The 26,282-nt window shown below is 41.0% G+C and overlaps 1 protein-coding gene across 7 annotated transcripts in view; it reads right to left on the bottom strand.

The window, feature by feature from the left end:
• The window catches only part of CARMIL1 (capping protein regulator and myosin 1 linker 1), a 315,566-nt gene that overhangs the window by 130,926 nt on the left and 158,358 nt on the right, over positions 1-26,282 (bottom strand). For all 7 annotated transcript variants that reach the window (XR_003437580.1, XR_003437579.1, XM_027128538.1 and 4 more), the window contains exons 9-11: positions 13,874-13,949; positions 8,186-8,274; positions 6,893-6,987 (exon numbers count right to left, since the gene is read on the bottom strand). Coding sequence is in view for 5 of the 7 variants with exons in the window: in XM_027128538.1 (XP_026984339.1) it covers positions 6,893-6,987; positions 8,186-8,274; positions 13,874-13,949 (260 nt within the window). In the remaining 2 variants the exon portion in view is untranslated. The remainder of the gene's footprint in view (positions 1-6,892; positions 6,988-8,185; positions 8,275-13,873; positions 13,950-26,282) is intronic.

Below are 26,282 nucleotides of genomic sequence, written 5' to 3'. Positions count from 1 at the left end.
TTTTGAAAACGAAAAAACTAAATTCACTTTTGATAAAAACGTAACAGATTATTACACAAAGGGTCCTCCACTCTGGCAGACTTCAGAAATGGGGTCTTGGCAACATGAATGAATTGAGGGTGCCTGGCAGCCAAAATCTCAGGAAAAACAAAAAAATTAACCTGCCTTGTACTTCCTGAAGTCAGTTACTCAACAGTGCCATGGAAGAAACTGATCACCAAGAAAACATTTCCCCACAAAGAAAGGACAGAAGAGACGTTTTCAACCTCTGGCCAAAACTATTCAATTCTGTCCCCCAAATAAAGCAAAACTTAGCCTTCAGAGCTGTGAATTAAAACGAAATTTATCACCAAAAGCTTTCATCTGGACACTTTACTGGATGAATAACCCTTCTTGTAATTTATTTTTGTTTTACTATGTGTCAAATTTAGAAGAAAAAAATGGTCGAATTTTTACTTCTCCTTTCAAAACAAAACTATTATCGAAATATTTATGACTAATAAAAAAGTAATTATAAAATGTTTAGAATTATAATTTGCCATCTGATGTAATTAACTTCCTAAGACAGGAAATTAAATTTGACATTGCAGTTTTAACCCATTAATCATGCATGTACTTAAAAGCCTATGACAATAACATATAAAACTCTAAAATTTTGATATTCTGGAATCAGTGTGATTCACATGGTTGGAAAAAACGGTTTAAGGTGGGTCCTGGTTGACCGGAAGCATAATATTAATAATTTAACAAAATCCTGCTATGGAGTTCTAGCAACATGATACAGGGAAACAAAAGACCTCTTTCTTGTCGGTTGGAAAGCATATAGATTTGACACTGTAGATATCAGAACACAGGTGAGAGTTAAAATCTTTAGATTTCTACTAATTCCAATGGCTTCCCTGGAGAGTTCAGAAACACTAAAAAAAAAAACTAAGTAAATAAATAAAACACGATGGAGTATTTCCATTTCAAAAATAAGACTGAGAGAAAGAGATTCAAGAACTAGGAATATAGGAATAAAAGACTAGTGGGAAAAAACTGTCAACACACTTAATTTTTGAATGCCCTAAAATCCAAATCTATGCAGTTTTTAAAATACTGTTTTACCCTGTATAACCATAAAAATATCAATTAAATATGGCTGAAATCATGACTCTAAACAAAAGTACTTTCTGCTGAGTAGCTGTCGCACAGAAACCTGGCATCTTTAAATATCAAAGTGATTAAGAAAATGCATTGACGTGCTATGGAAAAAGCCAATGTTTTCCAAATCGCATACACAAAATTATTTCCTTACACTTCCAAGGGAAATCTAGACAGCCAAATCAGAAAATCCCAACCACAGTATAAGAGGCTGATTGATTGATCACTAAGGCAATTCTGAACAAGAGTCTGTCGGTACTAGGTATGACTCTGCAAACTTTTCCAAATTATGTAAACGTGGTTTCCTCATCTCTAAAGGGGAACAATAACATTTGTGCTATTTAACTTCACAAGACTATTTTATGAATCAAATATGGTAGTAAAAGTTAACACTTATTGAGAGTGTATAGTATGTGACAGGCGATTCTTATGGCTTTTATGTATATTATCTCATTTAATCCTTAGAACACCGTTATGTAGGAGGTGCTATTATTATTTTAGAGATGGGAAATCTGAGGCATAGAGAAGTTAGGTAACTAGTCCAAGGAAACTCAGATGTAAAGTAGAGAAGCCCAGATTTGAACCTATGTATTTTGACTCCAGAATCCACTGGTATACACTGAGATATGAAAGATCTACAGCACCCCAAAATGTAAGGGACAATTCTAGAATCTATTTATCTTGTCTCATCCAGAAAATCAAATCAGAGCCACCACCAGATGGCTGGAGAAAAAATAAAATATTTGGGTGCTTCAGGTCAACATTCCCAAAAGAAAAACACTCCAAGACAGGATTCTAAATCATCTTTAAACAAAATAATCCAATTTAGAACAAAGTGAGGGGAGGAAATAAGGACAGACATTCCTGAAGAGACTAAGATCATAAAATCTAGGATAACTGGGACGGGTAACTAGGGAGAACAGAATACAGAGCTTGTGACATTTAGGGAAGGAAAGTGTGTGAAATGAGCAGAGAGAGAAGAGCTGCACTCCCCCAAAACACTCAACTTTGATCCAAAAAGTCATCAGATCCAAAGGATTAGTCACGAGGTGATGACTGAAACACCCTGGTTCAGATACTAGGTCAGCCCAGAGGACTCACCACAGAACTAGTTAATGAAGTTCAGCTAGAACAGGGAGTTTCAAGCCTTTTCAACCATGACCCACATAAAGAAAGAGATTTGTCATCATGATGCAGGAACCTCATAGCAAAATAAACACATACACATGTAATAGAAAACTAAAACCCAAAATTTCCTGAACAATGCACTCTGGTATTTTCTATTCTATTTCTTTTTTTTTTTTTTTAATGCTTACCAGGTCTTGACCCACAATCTGAAAACACACTGGGATAGAAGGCCAAGAGCAAGCTGGGGCGCAGGGCCGGCCCCACAAACAGGATAAGAGAAGCTCCTGCCTGTGTGTGGTCCGTTCACTGCCCTGTGGGGCTCTCGCAGAGCGGAAGCAGGGCATCCAGCATTGGAAACGTTGCCCATACACACTACACCCCTCCTACTAAATCATACTTCAACCTCCTCCACCCCAAGCCCCTTAACAACAGAAGGCTGCCTGTCCTCTGCACATGAGCCTGACAGGGAAGCTGAGCTGTAAATATCAGGGCTTTGCTGCATCAACTTTCATATCACAAAGCAAGGAGCCAAACTTCCTCTCTAGAGTTTCCAAATAAGTCCCTGAAAGAATGGTTCAGGTACAAAATCAAATTCCACTTGGTGCTTAAATTCCTCAGAATTCGAGGCTGCCAAACTGCCTTGTGTTTCTTTGCAATTCCTTGTAAATAATCGTCCTGGGCTCGGTCTCAAGACTGAACAATTCAATTGCAAACTCCTCCCCCATGCTTTTTTATTGTTTTCCATTGAAAAGCTCAGAAAAAAAGTCATGAACATTTTTCCCTATTTTGAAGTTTCTATAAATATTTTACACTCAGTTGGATTTCTTGTGGACTTTCCATCCAGGAGCAGAAAAGCTACCAATCACTTTCAGATATTTAGCCTGGATGAAAAAAAAGCCTGTAAAGAATTTGTGTTCAGAAGGGTCAGCCCCAAGAGTGAAAAAAGGTGGGGAATACAGGTGTTGGCAATTGTCCCAGGGCACCGGCAAACACAGCGACGAATGAATCAGAGGGGGCAGAAATGTGTCAGGAGTGTCAAAACTTGAATGTAAGTGAGCAGAAAACACCCCGAAGAGTCGGTATCTACGCATCAAGCTGTGGAAAACATCCTTGGAAGGATTCATGGTTCTAACACCTGGGAACAGACTGCAGGTAGGTGAAAAGATGCACAAAATCAGGTCACACAGGTAGGAAAGTGGAGCAAAGAGGCAGGCAAATGTCATCTCTGAATACATGCTCTGACTCTGTACAAAAGAAATCTCTATAAACTTCACCATGGTTTTCAACTGCAATTTAAAAACCACAAAAGGGAATTCGATTAAATGAAATAAAATTTAAAGAAAATATTTATTGATTACGTACAAGGTCTTAGGCTAGATGTAGTGTGTCTTCGAAGGTTAGGAAAGAATGATGGACGGAAGTAGGGAAGAGAACTAAGCTGGTGGAGAAACATCCACATCTAATTACAATGCGGCAGAATGAAGGAAGCACTGTTGCAGGAGTTTAAACCAAAGGAGAGGGTCCAATAGACAAGGTTGTCCAGTAGGGCTGCACCTCAGGGCATATGACGCACATGACAAGGAAGACGAAGGGCCTCAGACTCATTCTGCCCCTCACTGCCTCCCAAACCCAAACAATAACAACAGGTCTTTGGGGTCTGGCTTCTTCAACTGAGCGTAACGTTTCAGGGGGTTCAACCGTGTCTTAGGCAGGATCAGTGCCACGTTCTCTCATGCTACTGAGTAGTGTTTCACAGTACAGATACACCATATTTTGTTTATCCCTTCACCAGTAATGGGCATTTGGGTTTCCACTTTGGGGCGATCATGAATAACACTGCTATCAACATTCATTCACGAGTCTTCTTGTGGACATACGTTTCATTTCTCTTGGGTAACACCTAGAAGTGGAACTGCTGGGTCATCAAGCAAATTTGTGTTTAACTTTTTTTTTTTTTTTTTTTTTTTTTACGGTACGTGGGCCTCTCACTGTTGTGGCCTCTCCCGTTGCGGAGCACAGGCTCCGGACGCGCAAGCTCAGCGGCCACAGCTCGCGGGCCCAGCTGCTCCGCGGCATGTGGGATCCTCCCGGACCAGGGCACGAACCCACATCCCCTGCATCGGCAAGCGGACTCCCAACAACTGCGCCACCAGGGAAGCCCTGTGTTTAACTTTTGAAGCAACTGGTTAACCAGTATCCAAAGAGGCTGCCCCATTTTACACTCCCGCCAGTAATGCATGAGTTCCCATTTCCCACATCCTCTCTAACACTTATGTTGATTATAGGCAAACTATTGGCTCTGAAGTGGTATCTCAATGTGGTTTGAATTTGTGTTTGCCTGATGACTAAGGAGTGTCCCTTACTGCACTCTGGATTTCACATCCTTAGCAACTGGCATTTAACAACTACTGATTTTGTCCTGCCAGTAGAGAAAAATGTTCCAGTCCCTTCCATCTTAAAAACAAAAGCCAAACAGACCTCATGTCTATAAAAGGTGATCTATAATGGTTTCCACTTTGTTATAGTTACCTCTTTGTGGCATTCGACTAATAGAACAGTTGTTTTTCTTAAAGAAAAGACTAAACCCCAGAGAAACTCCTGTTGCAGGGATATGTCTCCATTATTTTCAGCTTTGCCCTATATATCTATGAGAGTGTCTTTCATGTGAACTAGTTTTCCAATTCAGTCTCAACCTTCCTTTAGGTTCACTACTTCAGAAGCTGTGAAGTTCCTCTTCGAATGTTTGTTTGGAAACCACATGGGTATCTTTTTCAATGAAGACCAATGTCAATATCAGGAATAAAAAAGCAGAGCTGAATGTCTATATCAGTATCTTCAGCTCAGTTGAATAATTAATCCTCATCGAATATATATATAACATCACAAGATGAAAGGCCCTTATTCAACAATGCTGGAAAACACCTGCAACAGATAATGAAAATGAAGTATTCCCTCTAGAGATAAAGCTACTTCATCTTAAACCTCATCCATCAATGTTCTCCTACTGTGAATTCAAACTCTCAAGTTTCACTTTCTAAACCTACTGACTCTTCCCTCTACTCACACAAACACTTGTAATGAAAACTTCTTTTGCCTCATCATGAAATCTAGTCCTTCAACTTCTCTCTATTCTTACATTCAAATCTTGTTAAAAATTTAAAAACATTTGTGATGGTCAGAATCGTAAGATGGTCCTCAAGATTCCTGCCCCCTGGTAAACACACCCGCTATAATTTCTTCAAGTGTGTGGGCAGACCAATGAATATGCTGGGATATTAGGAATGTGATTAAGTTACTAATCAGTCAACTCCGAGTTAATCAAAAGGGAGATTGGGGCTTCCCTGGTGGCGCAGTGGTTGGGAGTCCGCCTGCCAATGCAGGAGACGCGGGTTCGTGCCCTGGCCCGGGAAGATCCCACATGCCGCGGAGCAGCTGGGCCCGTGGCCATGGCCGCTGAGCCTGCGCGTCCGGAGCCTGTTCTCTGCAATGGGAGAGGCCACAACAGTGAGAGGCCCACATACCGCAAAAAGAAAAAAAAAAAAAAAAAGGGAGATTGTCTTGGGTGGGTCTGACTCAAACAGGTGAGCAGACTGAAAGAAAGAGCATCAGAGAGATGTGCTTCTGCTGGCCTGGAACGCGAGGCAGACAGGCATGTTGTGAGAGGAGGGGACTACATGGCAAGGACCTGAACACAGCCTCCAGGTGCTGCGAGTGGTCCCGGGCAAGCAGCGAGCAAGAAAATAATGACCTAGTCCTACAGCCTCAGGAAACTGATTCTGCCAACAACCAGTGAGCTTGAGGAAGACCCCAGGTCACAGGTAAGATCACAGCCCCAGCTAACAACTTGATTTCTGCCTCATGGCACTGAGAACCCACCTAACCTCTACCCAGACTTCTGACCCCAAAACACTGTGTCATAATAAATCTGTGTCACCTTAAGCGGCCATGTTTCTGGTAATTTGTTACCCAGCAATAAAAAACCAATACAATAGTTTAAAAATAATATCCTCTTTCCGAGAAAGACAAATACCGTATCACTTATACGTAGAATCTAAAATATGACACAAATGAACATATCTACAAAACAGAAACAGACGCACAGACATAGAGAACAGACATGTGGTTGCCAAGGGGGAGGGGAGGTCGGGGAGAGGGATGGACTGGGAGTCTGGGGTTAGTAGATGCAAACTATTTCATCTGGAATGGATAGACAACATGGTCCTACTGTATAGCACGGGGAACTATAGTCAGTATCCTGGGATAAACCATAACGGAAAAGAATACAAAAGAGAATGTATATATGTGTATAACTGAATCACTTGGTTGTACAGCAGAAATTAACACAACATTGTAAATCAACTAGACGTCAATAAAAATAATAAATAAAAATAATATCCTCCTTTCCATCTGTGTCACTTCAAGAATAGCTTATCAGCTGATAAAACTGTAGCACGAGTATTTTCACAAAAGGGTGGAAAGAATTAGAAGCCAGCAAGAGCATCAGCAGCATTTATACCATAATTACAACTAAGCTTGACACTATTCTCCAGGCACGGCTCAATTAAAACTCCCTAATCCTCTTACAGTTCTGGCATCAATGGTCACGTAGATGTTACGGTACCTCGATCCTCCAGTGGGTTGCCAGCAAGGTTAATGGTATGGAGTCCTGAGTTGGGATTATGTGCTAGAGCACTGGCCAGCTTTTGTGCAAAATCTCTGCAAGTAAACAAAACAGTCAGATGAAATAACACAAAGTGTAAAACTGCTCAAATAAAAAAGTTAAAGCTAGAATAGCTAGGGTGAAATCTAAAAAGAGAAAAGCATTCTTTACAATATTAACCTACATATCATATATTTGTTAAGAACCAATCTATTTACCCTAGTTCATATCCTCATTAGAGTCTGTAAAGCCATAGCTAGAATATGGTTCATCCTGATCAGTCAAAATCTCATTCAAAAGAAAAAAGAAAATATATAATTGCCCCTTTAAAGACACACTGCAGGATGCTATTAGTAGTACTATTTGGCTCCTTCATGACTTAAAAAACAAATCCTGAACTGAACCTGCTTTTCATGAAAAGTACAGTAGGCTATTCACTGTATCAGTTCTAATTTCATGCAATAATCATGAACGCAAAACTGACTGCCCTAATCATTGAATTTAAAGGCTACAGTCGCTAGCACTATATTTTAACAAAAGTCAAAATCACTATTTCAGGTGTGTTTAACGTAAAATAACGCACTAAGCGCTATGATTATGAAACCGTCAACCCTCCTCATGTAGCAGTAAAGTCTTTACTCCAGCAGATTCAAACTCGCCTGCCCCGGTAAGGCTTGGGTATTGGTTACTGAACCACTAGATGAAGATTATTTAAGTGTGAATTTGAAGAGGGAGAGAAATGGCTAAAACAGCTCAAAACAAAGCAGTAACATCCTATGAAATGTGTTATTACTATGACTACCATTAATGATACTAGCAAAAGCTAACGCATAGCATCTATAATATGAAAGATACTTTTCTAAACACTTCCCAAGTATTAATTCATTTATCCTTACTACCATATTCTATAAAGGAGGCATTATTATTATCTCCACCTTAAAGATGAAGACACTGAGGCACAGAGAACTGAAACAATTTGCCCAAAGCCATCAGGCATCTGGCTCAAGGGTCCATGCTCTTAACCACTATACTTACGTACCCTCAGAAATACCATGTGACACAACCGCAAAAGATGTTAGAAAATCCTTGACCTTCATGATAATGATGGGGATCACAGGGACTTTTTTAAAGAAAGGAATACACTATACTCTATATGTGAGTAGCCTAACGTTTTTCTCAAAACTATACATTAATTTTAGAGGAAATGGCAAAATGTTTTAAAGCAACACATTCGTGTATTCAGGAAATACTCACGTTCTAAGTCCAGCGTTTTCCAACACCAGTTCTTCCAGTCGATTGGACCTACTCACCACCCTCAAGATCTGTTCACAGACATCAGTGGACTATAAGAGAAAATATTGTTTGACCATGTCATAGGTCTAAAAATAATCTCACTTCACTGTCATAAATCTATGCAGATGCAAAGTTTTTGTTAAATAAATCATTCATTCAACAAACTATGACTCAACATCTACTACTACACACCCTCACGATGAAGGTCCTGGGAATACAACATAGAGGACAAGGTCTCTGCCTTCAAGAGTGTACCCTCCGGAAGGCAATCAGACAAGAAGGAAATACACAATTATGATAGAAAAATAGAAATATAGAAATAGAAAACTAGAAGGGCCATTTTTGGTAGTGCTATGGGCATACAGAGGCGTATCTCACCCAATCCTGGGAAAACCAAAAGGAATTCCCAAGAAAGGGATATCCAAAATAACACACTAAAGACTGAGTGGTAGCAACAATGGTGATGATGACGATAATGAGGCTTTCTTTACTGAGCTAAGCCCTTTACGTGTATTTCATTATAAAACTGTTAATTATTATTATTCCCTTTTTGTAGATAAGAAAATTAGATTAAAGATGTCATGTACTTTAAAAGGGAGGCTGAATAACCACTTGATAATCGTTAGGTATTACGATGTTCCTACTAGTAATCTCTAAACTAGGGTAAGGTAATAAGAAAGACTTCAGTAATTAATAAGAAAGGTAAGACTAAGGTAAGGTAATAAGAAAGACTTCAGTAAGGTAATAAGAAAGACTTCAGTAATTAATGGTCTCATGTTAATAAACCTCATGTTTACAAAAATTATGTAGTTGTAAACTTACATCTGTCAAACTATTTTAAATTCTTATGATATAATGTTAAATGAAAATGCATAATTAAAATGTTTAATAAAGATTACAACAATTGAAATAGGTGAGTTACGTAGCAAAAGTCTTGAGGGGACTATGAAAAATGAAGAGTTGTGCCCTGGTAGAACTGTGCATAATTTTTTCTTTTAAATTTTTATTTATTAATGTTTTATATTTACTTATATCCTGCCTTATTCCAAAAGTAATTTAAGGTGGCTCCTGACCTTAAAATTATTTGGACATTAAAAAGTGATATTTAAATGTCATTATAATCTAGGGTCTATTTAAATCCTTTATATTATTTTAAAAAGAGAGAGAGAGAAATCATTTTGTGTCATGCATACAAATGTCAAAGCAGTTTCTTTTCTTAGAATACCACATAAAAGTATTATAGTTCTTTGATTTATCAGATCATAAATACCCAAGTGGATTAACCATTATGGGAACAGTATAAAATATAGCAAAAGTTCTCCAGTGAAGTAGCCTTTAGAAAAACTGACTTGGAAAAACCACCAAGTCACCCAGCATTTAAGGCTGTTATAATTCTTCTGTGCTGCTTGATCCCACTGGGTCTATAATGTTGCTTTCACACTATTCCTGGGCTTCTAATGTGTCCCACAGATTGATGAGGGGAGAGGAAAATTAATTCCAAGGGACCCAATGCCTGCAATTTATATTATGCTGACAGTGGTGATTTTCAAAATGGTGACCCCTTATCAGTATAATTCTTCGCCTTACAATATACAACCAGAGGAACTGATCTTATTCTGTGTCGTCATGATAAAAAGTGATTACTCAGACATGTTTTTGCAAAGATTATTCTAATTTCCAGAAATAATCCGTGGTATCATTACCGTTCCAGGGCTACCTCAGAGCATCCAGAAAAGTAATTTACCAAAGCCAGGATGTAAAGCAGGGCTTTCATTTACCCATTGGGCATAATTACTGTAATAAAAGTTTTTTTAAAAATGTATGAAAAGTGTGTCCAACTTTTCTTTAAGATGCCAGTAGGGGAGAGGAGTAATAAGTCGTTCATGATTACATTAATTTTGCTACTTTTTATTAAGTGCCAACTACATGAAAAGCATTATTTGCTACTCCAAAGAATATAAAGTGAGGGACATTTTAAAGAGATACACACACAAACCTAGATAACAAGTAAATGTTACCATTACGTAGTCTTCCCCAAATGACTACTTCATGTTCAGCACTACGTTTACAGATTTAGAGGAAATTTTTTTTAACGAATTAATACAATGACTCTCTAAGAGCTTGTATTTATTTAAAAATCAAATGTAGGACTTCCCTGGTGGTGCAGTGGTTAAGAATCCGCTTGCCAATGCAGCAGACACAGGTTCAAGCCCTGGTCCAGGAAGATCCCACATGCTGCAAAGCAACTAAGCCCATGCACCGCAACTACTGAGCCGGCACTCTAGAGTCCGCGAGCCACAACTACTGAGCCCGCGCACAACTACTGAAGCCCGCACACCTAGAGCCCATGCTGTGCAACGAGAAGTCACTGCAATGAGAAGTCCACACACCACAACGAAGAGCAGCCCCTGCTCGCCTCAACTAGAGAAAGCTCGCGCGCAGCAATGAAGACCCAACGCAGCCAAAAAAAATAAAAATAAAAAATTTAAAAAATAAGAAAATCAACTTAAAAAAATTTAAAAATAAAAAGTACAGTATAAAAACTAGAAGAATCACTATAAAATAACAAATGAACTAATCCAATAAAACAAATATGGAAATCTGGAACTAAGAGGAACCACGTACATTATCCAGCCCAACCATATCATTTTTAAATGATTTAAAAAGACCCATTGATGCTCAATGACTTGCCTAAATTCTAAAACTGAGAGCGTTGAGCAAGACCTCAATTCTACTGCTAATTTAATGAGTCCAGAATCCTGGTCCTAATTGCATATTCAGCATATCTTCAAAAAAAAAATCCCTCTATCCCTCCATTTAAATTTACGATACTGACTGCTAACTGGCTTCATAAGATCAGCATAAAGCATATGTCATATTTTTCCTGTGGTACCTTCAGCTCAGGAGACTTCTACTGAGCAAGCGGCAATCTTAACAACCCAGAGAATTCATGTAACTTGAGAGGAGGTTACTTCTTTCTACACTTCGTGTTTTACAAAATTCACGGAAGGTGTAATGCCTTCCTTTGCCTCAAACAGACCAGGTGTTAGAAAATGTTCTGAGACTGCATACTGTAGAAGCCATCAAAGGGGTAAGTATCATTTCTTTCTTTCTTTTTTTTTTTTTTTTTAATTTCTCTTTTTGGCTGTGTTGGGTCTTCGTTGCTGCGTGCAGGCTTTCTCTAGTTGCGGCGAGCAGGGGCTACTCTTCGTTGGGGTGTGCAGGCTTCTTATTGCGATGGCTTCTCTTGTTGTGGAGCACAGGCTCTAGGCGCACAGGCTTCAGTAGTTGCAGCACGCAGGCTCAACAGTCGTGGCTCATGGGCTCTAGAGCGCAGGCTCAGTAGTTGTGGCACACGCGCTTAGTTGCTCAGCGGCATGTGGGATCTTCCTGGACCAGGGCTCAAACCCGTGTCCCCTGCATGGGCAGGTAGATTCTTAACCACTGCGCCACCAGAGAAGTCCCTATCATTTCTTTTTAACTTTGAGTAACAAACATGGAAGAACTGCTAGTATTCTTTTTGAAAAGTTGCAGAGAGATAGCCCAAAGACCATTTTTCATTTTTAAATACCAAATATTAAAACTATGCACATTTGCATTTTTATGTTTAAATCTCAGTTAATAGATAAGCAGTGAGGGCAATCCTCAAATCCTGTCACTCCACTTCCTGCCATCCCGGGACACCCAAGAAAGCATATGAACACTTACATGCTTTGTCTAGCCAAGACTGAAATAATTAGGTGCATGTTTTCTTCCCTAAACATCTAAGGCAGTTAAAAGGAGATGCTGCCTGGGAGGAATAATGACAGAATGGCAGCACCGGTGGCCTGGTACTAATGATTTGGGACAACTTCCAAAAGTGGGATTTCCACAACCTCCTCACAGCTCTCTTGTGCCCCGTTTTGAAAATCATGGGCTTAAGGTGAGTGTCTGAATGAACCAGGAAACCTGACTTGGTAGCAAAGCATTGTTCTCTCTGATCCCACAATCCCTGGGCTAATCTACTTCTCATTCCTCAAAATGGCTCCCCTCGCGCACCTGGAATCTCTGCTGGTTCAGTCCTGCAAATGGTCCCCATCCCTGCAAACAGCAATGAGAGACTTCTGTTCCCAGGTCTCCCATCACGGCTGTTTGTTCCCTGGGAGGTCACCATCCGTACCTCAAATCATCACTGACCTCAGACACCACCACCACCCCCGGCCGTGTAGCTGATACAGTTTCCATAATTCACGCTCCCCCATTTATTCATTTCTCAGCCTCTTTGCTAATCTGATTGTGACATGCCTGTAATACGTTAGGCATTGTTAGAATTTCTATACACATTATTTACTCATCTCAATAACCTGCAAAATAGTTATATTTCTATGTCCATTCATTCAACAGACTCATTTGACATCTATTTATTAAACCAAGTTTTACTGTGTAGCTATTGAGCCACAGATTCTGATAAGACATGAGCTCCAACTAGCTCACAATAATAGGGACGCAGGAAACAGAGGCCCTGGAAGGTCAAGTAATGTTATCTAAGGTCACACAGCCTTGTAATAAGAGTCAGAATCTGAAACCCAGATTTGTGGGTTTCCAAGCCCACACTCTTTTTGTCTGCTGCATTGGCTCTTAATAATCCCCAAATGAGTTCTGCCTATGCTCATACCTATAACGCCTTAAGCCACTCACACGCCAGGCAAGTTCAGAGAACCAGCAGGCTGGCCGCCAGCAAATCTCAACCCTCCACTTTCAACAGATCCATGTCTCAATCCAAATTCTCTCTCTTCACTTTTAAAATCTTAAACCCCCAGTTTCTATGACCTCTGAAAGGTGGAGGCTTGAATGTAAGAGTCTCCAATAAAACAACATCTAAATTATCTTCTGTGCTAAGATGAAGCAGCAGAAACCTAACTCATGGATAAGCATCTGTCCATATGGCTGCTCTGAATTTGCAAAAAAAAAAAAAAAAAAAAAAAAACAAAAAAGAGAATTTTTAGAAAAAAAAAAAAAAAAAAAAAACTAACACAAGAAAAAATAACTCCCAAAATGGCTGCTCTAAATTTAAAAAAAAAAAAAAAAAAAAAAAAACCCAACAGAGCATCTTATTTCCAATAGTAAAACAGACCAAAACTTTGGCTCCCCCATGCCTTATGAAAACTAACAGATTTCACTTTGATTTCATTTTGCTTACATATAAATCTGCCCAAAAACTCATCTAGAAAATGAATGTTAACTATCATAATTAAACCAGACCAACTCTACCTTAGCAACGTTTTCCTAAATTCTCAGGAAGGGAAGCTTTGTGGAGATGGAATGCAAGATAGGAACATAAAACCTGCTATCTGCAGCTGTGCAAATGTAACTTTAATAGTCTTTGCCAACAGAATGAGTGTGTACTGAAGCTCCACTAAATGTGTCTTTCTGTTCATCATCTAAAATTGCCTGAAGCAGCTGAAAACATGAGGAAGTACTTCTCTGAAGCATCTCACATTACAAACTTTATTAAATGGTCTGCAGATCATTTATAAGAAAATGTCCCCCTAAGAAATAACATGTATGCGCCTCACCAGTGTGGTAGAAAAACAAATGTGTGTTGTGTTTTTATATAATTATCGGGTTTTTGAAATTCAGCAAAGCTAAGCAACATCTTCAATTACTTACCAGTTTTAGATCCTTAGAGGACAGCTTAGTGAACCACTGATTGTATTCCAGAGCAGCGATGATAGGTATTAGGTCCCTAGAAGCAGAAATAACAAAATACATGAAAGTGCTCTTACAGTAGCCATATGGCGCTTGACTTTTTAATCCACGACATCCCAGTTTACCTGTTAATTTCTGTTATTTATAAGCACAACATTCAGCTATCTCTATTTTGACCCCCAGACAACAATTAAATTCTCTAGGACAGATCTTCAGGATGATGTAAGCAGAATTCCTAAAAGTTGAAGGTAAATTACCTCTAGGGACTCTGATTCCTATTTCCAAAGAAAAAGAGGTTGGTAGCAGTGTTTGTTTGAAGAACCTCCTTACGCTAAGAGAAATCATATGTCTAATTCCATACTAACAGGTCCTATTTCTTTAGACTGCTCCTTCATAAATTCTTTCACCATCAAGTATATCATATGCTCTCTAGCTAGAGGAGTTTATACGGCAAGCAAGGACAGTATCTAGCCTGATAATAAGTGACATCGGATGGGATCCCCAATGCTTATTGGCAAGCATCCCACAACCATTTGGTACCTTGCTTGCAGTTCTTAGTACTGATTATACACATGAGATAGTCCAGGTGTTATTTTTTGTCTTATGCTTCATACAAGTTCTTCAACCATAGAGTGAAGCTATTTGTATCAGAGATCTGCCACCACACTATTTTTCCAGCCCCTAACTCATGCTCAAGCCAAAAAGCAGACAATTCACTACTCACCAAACATATGCAATTTCACAATCAGAGTTATCTTTTACGACAGGGGAAGAAGGGTGGGGGGAAGGAATAGTTAGGGCATTTGGGACTGACATGTACACACTGCTATATATATATATATATTTTTTTTTTTTTTTTTTTTTTTTTTTGCGGTACGCGGGCCTCTCACTGCTGTGGCCTCTCCCCTTGCGGAGCACAGGCTCCGGACGCGCAGGCTCCAGATGCGCAGGCTCAGCGGCCATGGCTCAGCAGCCGCTGAGCCTGCGCCGCTCCGCGGCTTGTGGGATCTTCCCGGACCGGGGCACGAACCCATATCCCCTGCATCGACAGGCGGACTCTCAATCACTGCGCCACCAGGGAAGCCCCACACTGCTATATTTAAAATGGATAACCAACAAGGGCCTACTGTATAGCCCAGGGAACTCTGCTCAGTATTATGCAACAACCTAAATGGGAAAATGTATAACTAAACCACTTTGCTGTACACCTGAAACTATCACAACATTGTTAATCAACTACACTCCACTACAAAATTAAAAGTTAAAAAAAAATTTTTAAAAAGCTGTGTTCAGCTACAAAAATCCATGTATCTTTCAATGCCTGTATCATAATCCTCTCCTCTATTAAGTTCCCCCAGGTCACCTCAACCAGCACAATATTTACACCTCTACTTAGCATTTATTTTATTCTGTCTTATAGTATAGTTTGATGCTTAAACATCTATTCCTCATCACCCCAGGTTGTAAGTTCTTTGAAAACAACATCGCTGTCTATTTCAGCTTTGTGGCTTCAGGGAGGCCATATCAGTTTTACCCTCAGGGCATGACAAGCAGCAAATGAACAAATTTTTACTGAAATAGAAATGAAAGGCAGAAGGTAGAAAGAGAACTGAAAATCACTATTGTTTCAAGCGTCAAGGTACCAGGCCCCATGCTAGGCACTTTACATTCAAATCTCAAACAACAGCTCATTTAAATCTGAAAACAACGCTAGGAGGTATTATTGTTTACATTTTACAGATGAAGAAATAGATGCTCAGAGAATATAGTGAAACTAGGCCAAAGGGACAGAACTACAGTCGAAACCCAGCCTCTGAAGCACGTGTAGTTTCATCAGCTTTGCTTTAAAAAGTGAAATGAGCACCCACAGGTGTCAGAGAAAATGCCAGGGAATTAGTCTTAGTCATGGGGTTCCACGTGCCATCTTTCCCACCGAAAAGCCTCTTTATTAACTTTGCTAAGTTGCAGATTAAAAAAAGAAGTTTCAGATTAAAAAACAAAAACAACTCTTCCCATAGTTGTTTTAGGGTCTCCACTCTCTCATCTCTTTCCATCGACCAAGGGCTCAGAACAAGTCCCTACATTTCTCCATGACATCTAATGACAGTTGCAGCTTCTCTGGGAGTAAATTCCACCTTATAATACAGGGCCCCCCAGCCCACGGTATCTGAGAGTTCTCACCTGTACTTCCCCATTCAGGAACTATGGCAAATCATTCTCATCTCATATCCTTTTGTGGATTTAATGTCAAGTAGTGACTACACTTCAGAACCTCTTTATTGTGTATTTTGTTCTGTCACTTGATGTGACTTGAAGTACAGCTGGCTTTTGTCATATGAATTCATTTCCAGGAGTTGAAGGGCACATCAGTAATAGAACCAGGTTTCACGTTAATGCGGTGGGTAGGACAGCATCATCTCTACATATGACATGCAAAAACCTTGAAAATAATATTCTGGTACACTAAAAGTCAAACCTAACACTTAATGACACCAGAAATGTTTGGAGTGCAATATTAAATTTTAAAAATATACAGCGTTACAGGTGCATACTTGTGTGATCAGAGCCAATGAGTGTAATTGGTAAAAACTACATATAAAATGATAGATATAAATGCTCACAAATATAGACACTGTGTTTTTTTTTTAAGAAGAAAAGTATAGCAAAATGTTATGAGAATACCTCGCCTGGGTGGTAGCATTAAAGATGATATGAATATTTTTCTAACAGAAGTTTTGTACTATATTTCTAAATTTATCTATAATGATTCATAATCTAAAAGAATCATAAAAGTAAATGTTCTATGGATGGTGTAAATAAAATTTTATTATAGAAAAAATGTCCATGAAGATGATGGAGACGCATGCATGCTGGCATGGTCTGCCCACCGTGTTTCTCTAAATTATGTTAATGCCTAGGCTTTTTAATGTTAAAAATAAATTAGAAAAGGACAAACATATACCGTAATTCATTCAATAAACATTTATTTAGTACCTACTAAGTCCTAGGTAGGGATATTAGGGTCTGAGGATTAAGTGATGAGTAAGGGCAGCTCTCCAGTGGTGGAGAAAGACCCCTCCTCAGCTATCTGCAGCACCATGGGAGACACGCTGAAAAGGGAGCATGTTCAAAGTGCCCTCAGAACACAGGAGGACATAAGCACTTCATCCTGGAGCAAATGGGGAAGGGTCCACAAGGCTTGAGAGATAGGAAGGGGCCAACCAGGCAGGGAAAACGGAAGAGAGTATTTCAAGTAATTAGGAAGAGCATGTGCAAAGCCATGGGAACTCGAAAATGACCAGCAACTCCATCCATTCACGGATCCAGCGAGTGCCACCCACAGTGCGTGAATCACTGGGTTGAGGCAACAATGAACACAGCAAGATAGCCCCTCCCCTTGTGATACTAACCACCCAGCACAGCCTAGCAGAAGGCTCAGAAAATAAAAGCAACTCTAATAGAGTGAAATAATCCCTCTGGCATAGGGGGAATATGAAGTACTACTGTGCAAATAAGAGAGATGTTTAAAAATTTAAAAAGCAGTCACAAAAGATTCTTATGGGAAGTTCGTGAGCCTTCTAGATGAGACACATCACCATCCCAGAAGAAATGGTCAACAGAGTAATGTATGGCTTAGTCAAAGAGTTTTTTTGTGTTTTTCTTTTTTTTCTGTACGTGGGCCTCTCACTGTTGTGGCCTCTCTCGTTGCGGAGCACAGGCTCCGGACGCGCAGGCTCAGCGGCCATGGCTCACGGGCCCAGCCGCTCCACGGCATGTGGGATCTTCCCAGACCGGGGCACGAACCCGTGTCCCCTGCATCGATCGGCAGGCAGACTCTCAACCACTGCGCCACCAGGGAAGCCCCCCACTACGTTTTGCTTTGACTTCCTAAATGACCCTTCATTACCACGTGACTTCTGATCTGAAGTTAGCCTTGAAGAGTTAGAGCCGTTGAGGGAAGCCTCTCCTGAGGTAACCCCACAACACAGTATTCTCATGTATGTTCTCATATGACACGTCTACCATTTCCTTAAAATGGGAGTAAAAACCTTTCAAGACTCCAAACCCTGAAAAGGAAGAGCCAGTGGGAATAACCTGGAGGGCCACACGGCAGAGTTGTTTCTTATACTCTGCTGAACAGAGACAAGACAGTTCCTACCCCCTAACTTTTTACTGACGTAAACGTACTACATATAGAGTTGGTTTGTTGTGGTTCGTCCAGCCTCTAGTTGGGGTTGGTAATAAAAGTTGGGATCCTTATTTCTCATTTCAGTTGACACCTTTGAATAATCCAAACTTTCCCTTAAAACTCAAAAGAACCAAGTTTTTCCCTTTTATCTTTCTAGAAGAAAATACCAGCATAAAACTGACAAGACAGAAGCAACATAGAAAAGACCATAAACTACTCTCTGAAATATCTAAAATTTTCTGTAATGTAGGGATTTTGTAACTCTAATCCTTTTTCTTTCAATTAAGAAAACTGTTCATTTAAAAAGAGGGAAAATCTTGTAGGATATAAAAATAGCAAGTACTTATTTAAATATTTTTATGTACTAGCACCAAGTGGGTTTTTTTTTGCGGCATGCGGGCCTCTCACTGCTGCAGCCTCTCCCGTTGTGGAGCACAGGCTCCGGACGCACAGGTTCAGCGGCCATGACTCACGGGCCCAGCCGCTCCGCGGCATGTGGGATCCTCCCGGACCGGGGCACGAACCCACGTCCCCTGCATCGGCAGGCGGACTCCCAACCACTGCGCCACCAGGGAAGCCCCACGAAGTGTTTTAAATACATTAATCCATGTAGTCTTCACAGTAACTCCAGGAGGGAGGCACTGTCATTAACACCACTAGAGGGATGGAGACCTACCCTCCTCTCCCAAGGCACAGAGAGGTTAGTGAGCTGCCCATGGTCACAAAGTTAGTCTGGACAGAGACAGGATTCAGACCCAGGCACTGTGACCTATGATCTGGTTGTCTTAACCACTGTGCCATCATCTCGCTAATGGGTCAGATGCTTTCCATATTGTCAAGAGTCTTCAACCTACTCTACAGGGGAATCCAGGGTGGCATATCCATGGGTTTTCAAATCAAAAATTTCAAACCCCTTTCATTACATTCAACCAACCACTTAGTTTCTAATTTGAAAGCCAACACTAAGATGTATTCTGAGGTGATTTCTTAAACAACGATTGTCCTCTTATTCCTTTGGACATCAAAAATAAACTAATATTTGGGGGCTATTAAAAGAAGTTAAAATGCAAAAACAAAGAAGTTGGCAAGCAATCTGGAGTCTAAATCACTTGCCAAATTCTTTGCCACTCGAGATTCTAGATAATCTATTGAATTAGAATTTCTCACCTGATCTTTGTGATCTAGATGACTTTGTAAGAATTCAATTTTTCCAGTTATTATTTTTGGGCCAAATTTCCCTCCTTACTCCTTCGCCCCCGCCCGCCTCCTCCCTGAAACTGTAAAAACACTGTGACTTTCAAATAGTGTGAAATACTCCAGGACAGTGTTAACGAACAAAAATGACTGACAGATTGGAAGGATGTCTAGCAGGCCCCATCATCTACAATGCAGGAAAAGCACAAAGGTACAGAGTAATAATCCAATGACCAACATTGTGATTATCTGAGTGAGCCCACATTCCACAGCATTGAAGAGTTCCCCCCCAGTAAATCTTACATTTAAAGGCTCGAAGGAAGCGTTTCACGCAAGAATACAGAGTTTTGCCACTCTGCCGCTTTCTGTGTGCACACAATGAAATATGCTCTGTAGCAGAAAGGCTGCTAAAACTCAGAACCACAGCAGTCTGTTCCTGACATATTCATTTGATAGCCTTTCTGGGGATAATTTAGACTTTTCTCCTTTACCTCTAGTTTGAAAATGGGAGTGGGAGAGCTTTAAAATTTTTTAAATGTCATGGATACCAATCCTGCCTGATATGCTAACTTACACAGATGTATGTTGATGTTCAGGGACATCAACATATAAATGCATACGTCTATATAAATGAGCTGGACCACTCACCAACTCTGACGATATGACAACCTGAAACACTTCCCAGATGAGGACATGCCAGAGGCCTAAAGGGGTATTCTCTAAATTTTTTGATCGTTCACTCCTAACTGAAACGTATTTTGAGCACACATCTCCCCCAAATCTGTGTGTTAATCTACAAATTATATACATGTGCTACTATATTAATATATTAGGCTCAGTAAAAAAAAAAAAAAATGCATACTCACACACATAAAATGGATAAGAAGAAAATAAGCATAAAACAAGTTCTACTCGTTTCTCCACATTCCTCAATATCTCATCATTTACTGTGTTCACCATACAGTCCATCTGACCCGGGCTGGAGACCATTGTTTTACAGAATTATTTACAGAAATTTAGGAACGGAAATAGAAGCTAATGCTTCTGATTCCACACTCCAAACAGCATTTCTTCCTTTTTAAATGAGAGCAGGAATAAAGAGAAGGAGCTTAGATTGGGAAAGAAGTATACCAGTGTCTTCAGGACAACCTTGACAAACATTAATCCACACTCCAAACTCTCCCCTGAAAGCATCAGGCACATGAATGTCACCTTGATGAGTATGAAATGTGACAACACAAAAACATGAGTCTGAAGGGGATGAACTGCTGGCTGCGCTCTCACGAGCCAAGTTTAAGCTCGATGATGCATGTCGCGGAGGCTTCAGAGGAGGGAGAAGATTAGCTCCCCTTAAAAATCTTCAGGGAACAAGAAAAATCGATGTAGTTAAAGCTATATATTCTCTTCTCCTCGGCACCACCACCTCTAACCTCATCATTCCCTGCCACTCCAAATTACAGTGTAATTACATTTTTAACATGTCAGCTCACAGGCCATTGAGAGATCCCATGAGAAATGTATAGCAAAGCCTTCTTCAACCTGTGCCATCTTTTCGGCCCACTGATACCTAAACTAGAATAAATTTTAAGAATACACTTAAATAAAATTTTGGAAGCTATAAATAATAACTGAATGGGCATTTTTCCAAGTACTTCCTAATTCCTATTCTCCTCCAGAGACGAACTGGATGGATCCAGGATGACCGCTGTCACCCTCATACCTGAATGCTTATTCAGCAACAACAGGGTACCTGGCCCTACATTTAATTCTGATAGAGCCATAGTTCGTTAGTTAGAATCAATTAATTCATTCATCAGTTACAGCATTCAAGTTGCTTATAAATCTACCTTGAAGCTCCTGGGCAGACCCTAAGCGGTCTAGTGAGGTAGCAGAATATATAGGAACAGAGAGGCTGGTCTACAGTGAAGAGAGACTAGCATGCTGGATGACTCCTAAGAAGCCTCAATACAATGTATATACTTCTCTATTTCTCAGTACATGAGGCTCTATAGGTCATGTGATATAACATGTATTATACCACTGGGCATGTCTCTGAAGAAGAGCAGATCCCAGGCAAATCAGAGGGTGAGGACATTAGTAAGGTCTCTGTGATGAGAACAATGACAAGGGCACTGCCCTGTCCCTAGATCTGCACCTTCTTCTAAATCCGTCTCCTATGTGGGATGATGGGGTCACACAGAGATTACTGTTTCTTCCATCCCTGCGCTCCAGATGATGAAGCTGCCACAGCCATGTTTGGTCCCCCCTGTTACTAGACCTGCAACATTAACATCAGTACCACACACACGACCCAGATCTCCCACTTTGTATCTGAGCTGGTCCTAGAAAACGGTAGTTACAAACCCCTGGGTGCAAAAAGACAATGTACTGGGCGAGCGAACTGAAAGAAACAGATGGAATTGCATAGGAATCCAGACAGGATTTAGCTCTGGACTGGAGGAGGTAACGCAGAGCAAAACTGGGTGCCGTTACAGCAATACTTGCCAACTTGAGTATGGGGAAGAAAGTAACTGAGTAATCTGATAGACTCTTAACACATTATTGACCGGAGGATTTCTGCAGAAACCAACACCTCTGGCCGTAATATATCTCTGGTCAAAAATGTGTCAAAAATTAATCCGCTCAGCCTCCCAGGATTCCGCTCTGCTATCCTAGAGCAGTTCAGTTTCCCTTGAAAAACCTTCACTCTGAGCCACTGGTTTGACTGCAGAGTATCAGGTCATACAATGTGAACAAGACAGAGAGAGCCCAGTCCCCATGGAACTTCCATCCTGGGAGCACTAATGATTTCAAGGACCCTTAAGGCATCTACCTCTCATGACTAAATGCAATGGGGAGAAAAAATGGAATGAAAAATAAAGCTTTGAATGATGGACAATCGGGAGAGCTTTCAGACTGACTATATGAAATGTGTACAGCTTTCTAGAAGGAAGTCTGCTGAAAGGATCAGGTTCAGGGACATCAACATATAAATGCATGCAGAATCTCATTTTAATTGTAAACAAAATTGCTTATTTGTATCTGAATTATGATCAAATAGAGATACATGGGAGCCAACTGCCACAGTGGGAAAAGTCATCAGTACATATGAGAACTATTGCCCCTATTTTCTAACAAACTCCAGCTCAACACCCGGCCCATTTAATCTCTCCTCTTGCACCTCTAATTCCTCCGTTCTCTTCTCCCTAACTCATACCCAAATGAGAAAAATACAAACACAGCGTGTTGTAAAACCTCTCAAATGACCCCCATAACACTCAGATTGTGCCATTATGAATCCTTCCAAACTCCTGTGCCATTTAAGTACAGACTGTTCCTTCATGGGTAAGCATGCTCATTCTAATATAGAGAAATGTTCTGCCAATATAAATAATTTGTTGCAACTTGATTAGAAAAATACTATTAATACAGGCCATCTAACAGGACTGGGGGTAGCCTCCTTACACAGAAGCTGGCTTTAATTTTAACAGTAAGAACCATGGGAAAAAATTAACTCCTCAAGAAGAGGAGATAAACTTTAAAGATCTGGGTGATTAAGACAGATATCTGAAAAAAGACAACTACTTAGGCATTAGCAGGAGAGATGACATCTAGAGCAGTGGTCCCCATTCTTATTAATCAAGCCCACTACAGTAAAAAAGTTTTCTAATTTTTTAGAAAAAAATACTCTAATTTTTAAACATTCAGTTATTATATACGAAATATATCATTGTCATTATATATTATAAAACCAAGATAGAAATCTTAAAAGGAGTCAACAATAAAAATAAATAGAGGTTCTAATGTTTTTTGTAGCTCCTTTGGTTACATACATCCTACATAAGAAGCCACTGATCTACATCAAGAGTCAGCAAGCTACAGTCCACAACATATATATATATATTTTTTTAACCATTCTTTTTAAGAATTTATTTATTTATTTTTGGCTGCATTGGGTCTCTTAGTAGTGGCACGTGGGATCTTTGTTGAAGCACTCAGGCTCTTTGTCACGGCACGCCGGCCGGCTTCCTCTCTAGTTGAGGCGCCTGCGGACTCAGTACTTGCGGTGCACAGGCTTAGTTGCCCTGTGGCATGTGGGATCTTAGTTCCCTGACTAGGGATCGAACCCATGTCCCCTGCATTTGAAGGCAGATTCTTTACCAGTGGACTACCACGGAAGTCCCCACAACACATATTTTTGCAAATAAAGTTTCACTGAAACACAGTCACACTCATTCAGTTACATAATGTCTAGACTTGTTTACAAGCTATAGCAGCAGTGATGCATAACTGTAACAGTGACTGTCTCATAAAGCCTGAGGTATTTACTATCTGGCCCTTTACAGAAAATATTTCCAACTTCTGATCTAGAGTCTCAGGAATGGAAAAGTCCTTCTAGCCCTTAATGAAGTACGAAAAGCAGATGATGATAGTCCACCCCATTAATGTGGTGTTCACTGATGAAATAAAAATTCTCCAGCTAAGAAATTAGGAAAAATCTACTCATGGGAAAATTCTAAGTTTGGACAGAGTTTCCCGATTTTACACAGTACTCTACATAGTTCAAGTAACTGTACTTAGGAGCTTCTCTAGATATAGTTTAATCAACAAATTAAGCACAGGGGATTAACTGGAAAGTTTAGCACTGATGCCACGCATAATCTATTAACAGTGTAAAAATCATGACAAGTATACGAAGGAAAGCTGGAGAAACACCTCAGGCTGCCCTACATGTCTTCACTCCTGCAGACCAGCTGTTCTCCAAGTATGGTCCATGGACCCCTGCGGGACCCTGAGACTCACTTAGAGGTTCACAAGTTCAAAACAATTTTTATACTAATACTAAAACAAATTTGTCCTTTATATCATGTTGACATTACATGGATGGTGCAAAAGCCATGGTGGCAAAAACTGTTGGTGTCTTAGCACAAACCAAGGCAGTAGCATCAAACTGTGCCAGTCATCACTGTACTCTATACCACCACACAAACAAACATCCATTTCATTTAAGAATGTCCTTGATGGGACTTCCCTGGTGGTCCAGTGGCTAAGACTCTGCGTTCCCAATGCAGGGGCCCGGGTTCGATCCCTGGTCAGGGAACTAGACCCCGCATGCCGCAGTTAGGAGTTTGCATGCCACAACTTAAGATCCCACACACAGCAACTAAGATCCGGTGCTGCATAAATAAATAAATAAATAAATAAATAAATATTTTTTAAAAAGAAAAGAAAAAAGAAATCAAAGTGATCTGCCAGACTGGTGGAGCTTCAAGATGGCGGAAGAGTAAGTCACGGAGATCACCTTCCTCCCCACAAATACATCAGAAATACATCTACATGTGGAAAAACTCCTACAGAACACCTACTGAACGCTGGCAGAAGACCTCAGACCTCCCAAAAGTCAAGAAACTCCCCACGTACCTAGGTAGGGCACAAGAAAAAAGAAAAAACAGCGACAAAGAATAGGGACGGGACCTGCAGCAGTGGGAGAGAGCTGGGAAGGAGGAAAGGTTTCCACACACTAGGAAGCCCCTTCGGGGGTGGAGACTGCGGGTGGCGGAGGGGAAAAGCTTTGGAGCCGCGAAGGAGAGCGCAGCAACAGGGGTGCGGAGGGCAAAGCGGGGAGAGATTCCCGCACAGAGGATCGGTGCCGACCGGCACTCACCAGCCCGAGAGGCTTGTCTGCTCACCCGCCGGGGCGGGCGGGGGCTGGGAGCTGAGGCTCCGGCTTCAGTCGGAGCGCAGGGAGAGGACTGGGGTTGGCGGCGTGAACACAGCCTGCAGGGGGTTGGTGCACCACGGCTAGCCGGGAGAGAGTCCGGGTAAAAGTCTGGACCTGCCGAAGAGGCAAGAGACTTTTTCTTCCCTCTTTGTTTCCTGGTGCGCAAGGAGAGGGGATTCAGAGTGCTGCTTAAAGGAGCTCCAAAGACGGGCGCGAGCCGTGGCTAAAAGCGCGGATCCAGATACGGGCATGAGACGCTAAGGCTGCTGCTGCCGCCAGCAAGAAGCCTGTGTGCGAGCACAGGTCACTATCCACACCCCGCTTCCGGGCAGCCTGTGCAGCCCGCCACTGCCAGGGTCCCGGGATCCAGGCACAACCTCCCCAGGAGAACACACGGCGCGCCTCAGGCTGGTGGAACATCCCGCTGGCCTCTGCCGCCGCAGGCTCGCCCCGCACTCCGTGCCCCTCCCTCCCTCCCCGGCCTGAGTGAGCCAGAGCCCCCCAGTCAGCTGCTCCTTTAACCTGGTCCTGTCTGAGCGAAGAACAGACGCCCTCAGGCGATCTACACGCACAGGCGGGGCCAAATCCAAAGCTGAACCCTGGGAGCTGTGAGAACAAAGAAGAGAAAGGGAAATCTCCCCCAGCAGCCTCAGGAGCAGAGGATTAAAACTCCACAATCAACTTGATGTACCCTGCCATCTGTGAAATACCTGAATAGACAACGAATGATCCCAAATTGAGGAGGTGGATTTTGGGAGTAACGATATATTTTTTTTTCCCCTTTTTCTCTTTTTGTGAGTGTGTATGCGTATGCTTCTGTGTGAGATTTTGTCTGTATAGCTTTGCTTTTACCATTTGTCCTAGGGTTCTGTCTGTCCGTTTTTGTTTTTTTTTTTTTACTTAAAAATTTTCTTTCTTAATAATTATTTTTTATTTTAATAACTTTATTTTACTTTATCTTCTTTCTTTCTTTCTTTTTTCCCTTTTATTCTCAGCCGTGTGGAGGACAGGCTCTTGGTGCTCCAGCCAGGCATCAGTGCTGTGCCACTGAGGTGGGAGAGCCAAGTTCAGGACACTGGTCCACAAGAGACCTCCCAGCTCCACATAATATCAAATGGCGAAAAACTCCCAGAGATCTCCATCTCAACATCAAGACCCAGCTCCACTCAACGACCAGCAAGCTACAGTGCAGGACACGCTATGCCAAACAACTAGCAAGACAGGAACACAACCCCATCTATTAGCAGAGAGGCTGCCCAAAATCA

Source organism: Aethalodelphis obliquidens, unplaced genomic scaffold (genome assembly GCF_003676395.1).
Source record: "Aethalodelphis obliquidens isolate GAN/ISIS:26980383/991018 unplaced genomic scaffold, ASM367639v1 scaffold34, whole genome shotgun sequence".
Taxonomy (NCBI): domain Eukaryota; kingdom Metazoa; phylum Chordata; class Mammalia; order Artiodactyla; family Delphinidae; genus Aethalodelphis; species Aethalodelphis obliquidens.
The sequence above is the reverse complement of the archived record's forward strand: the minus strand, read 5'-3'. Positions and strand labels throughout refer to the sequence as shown.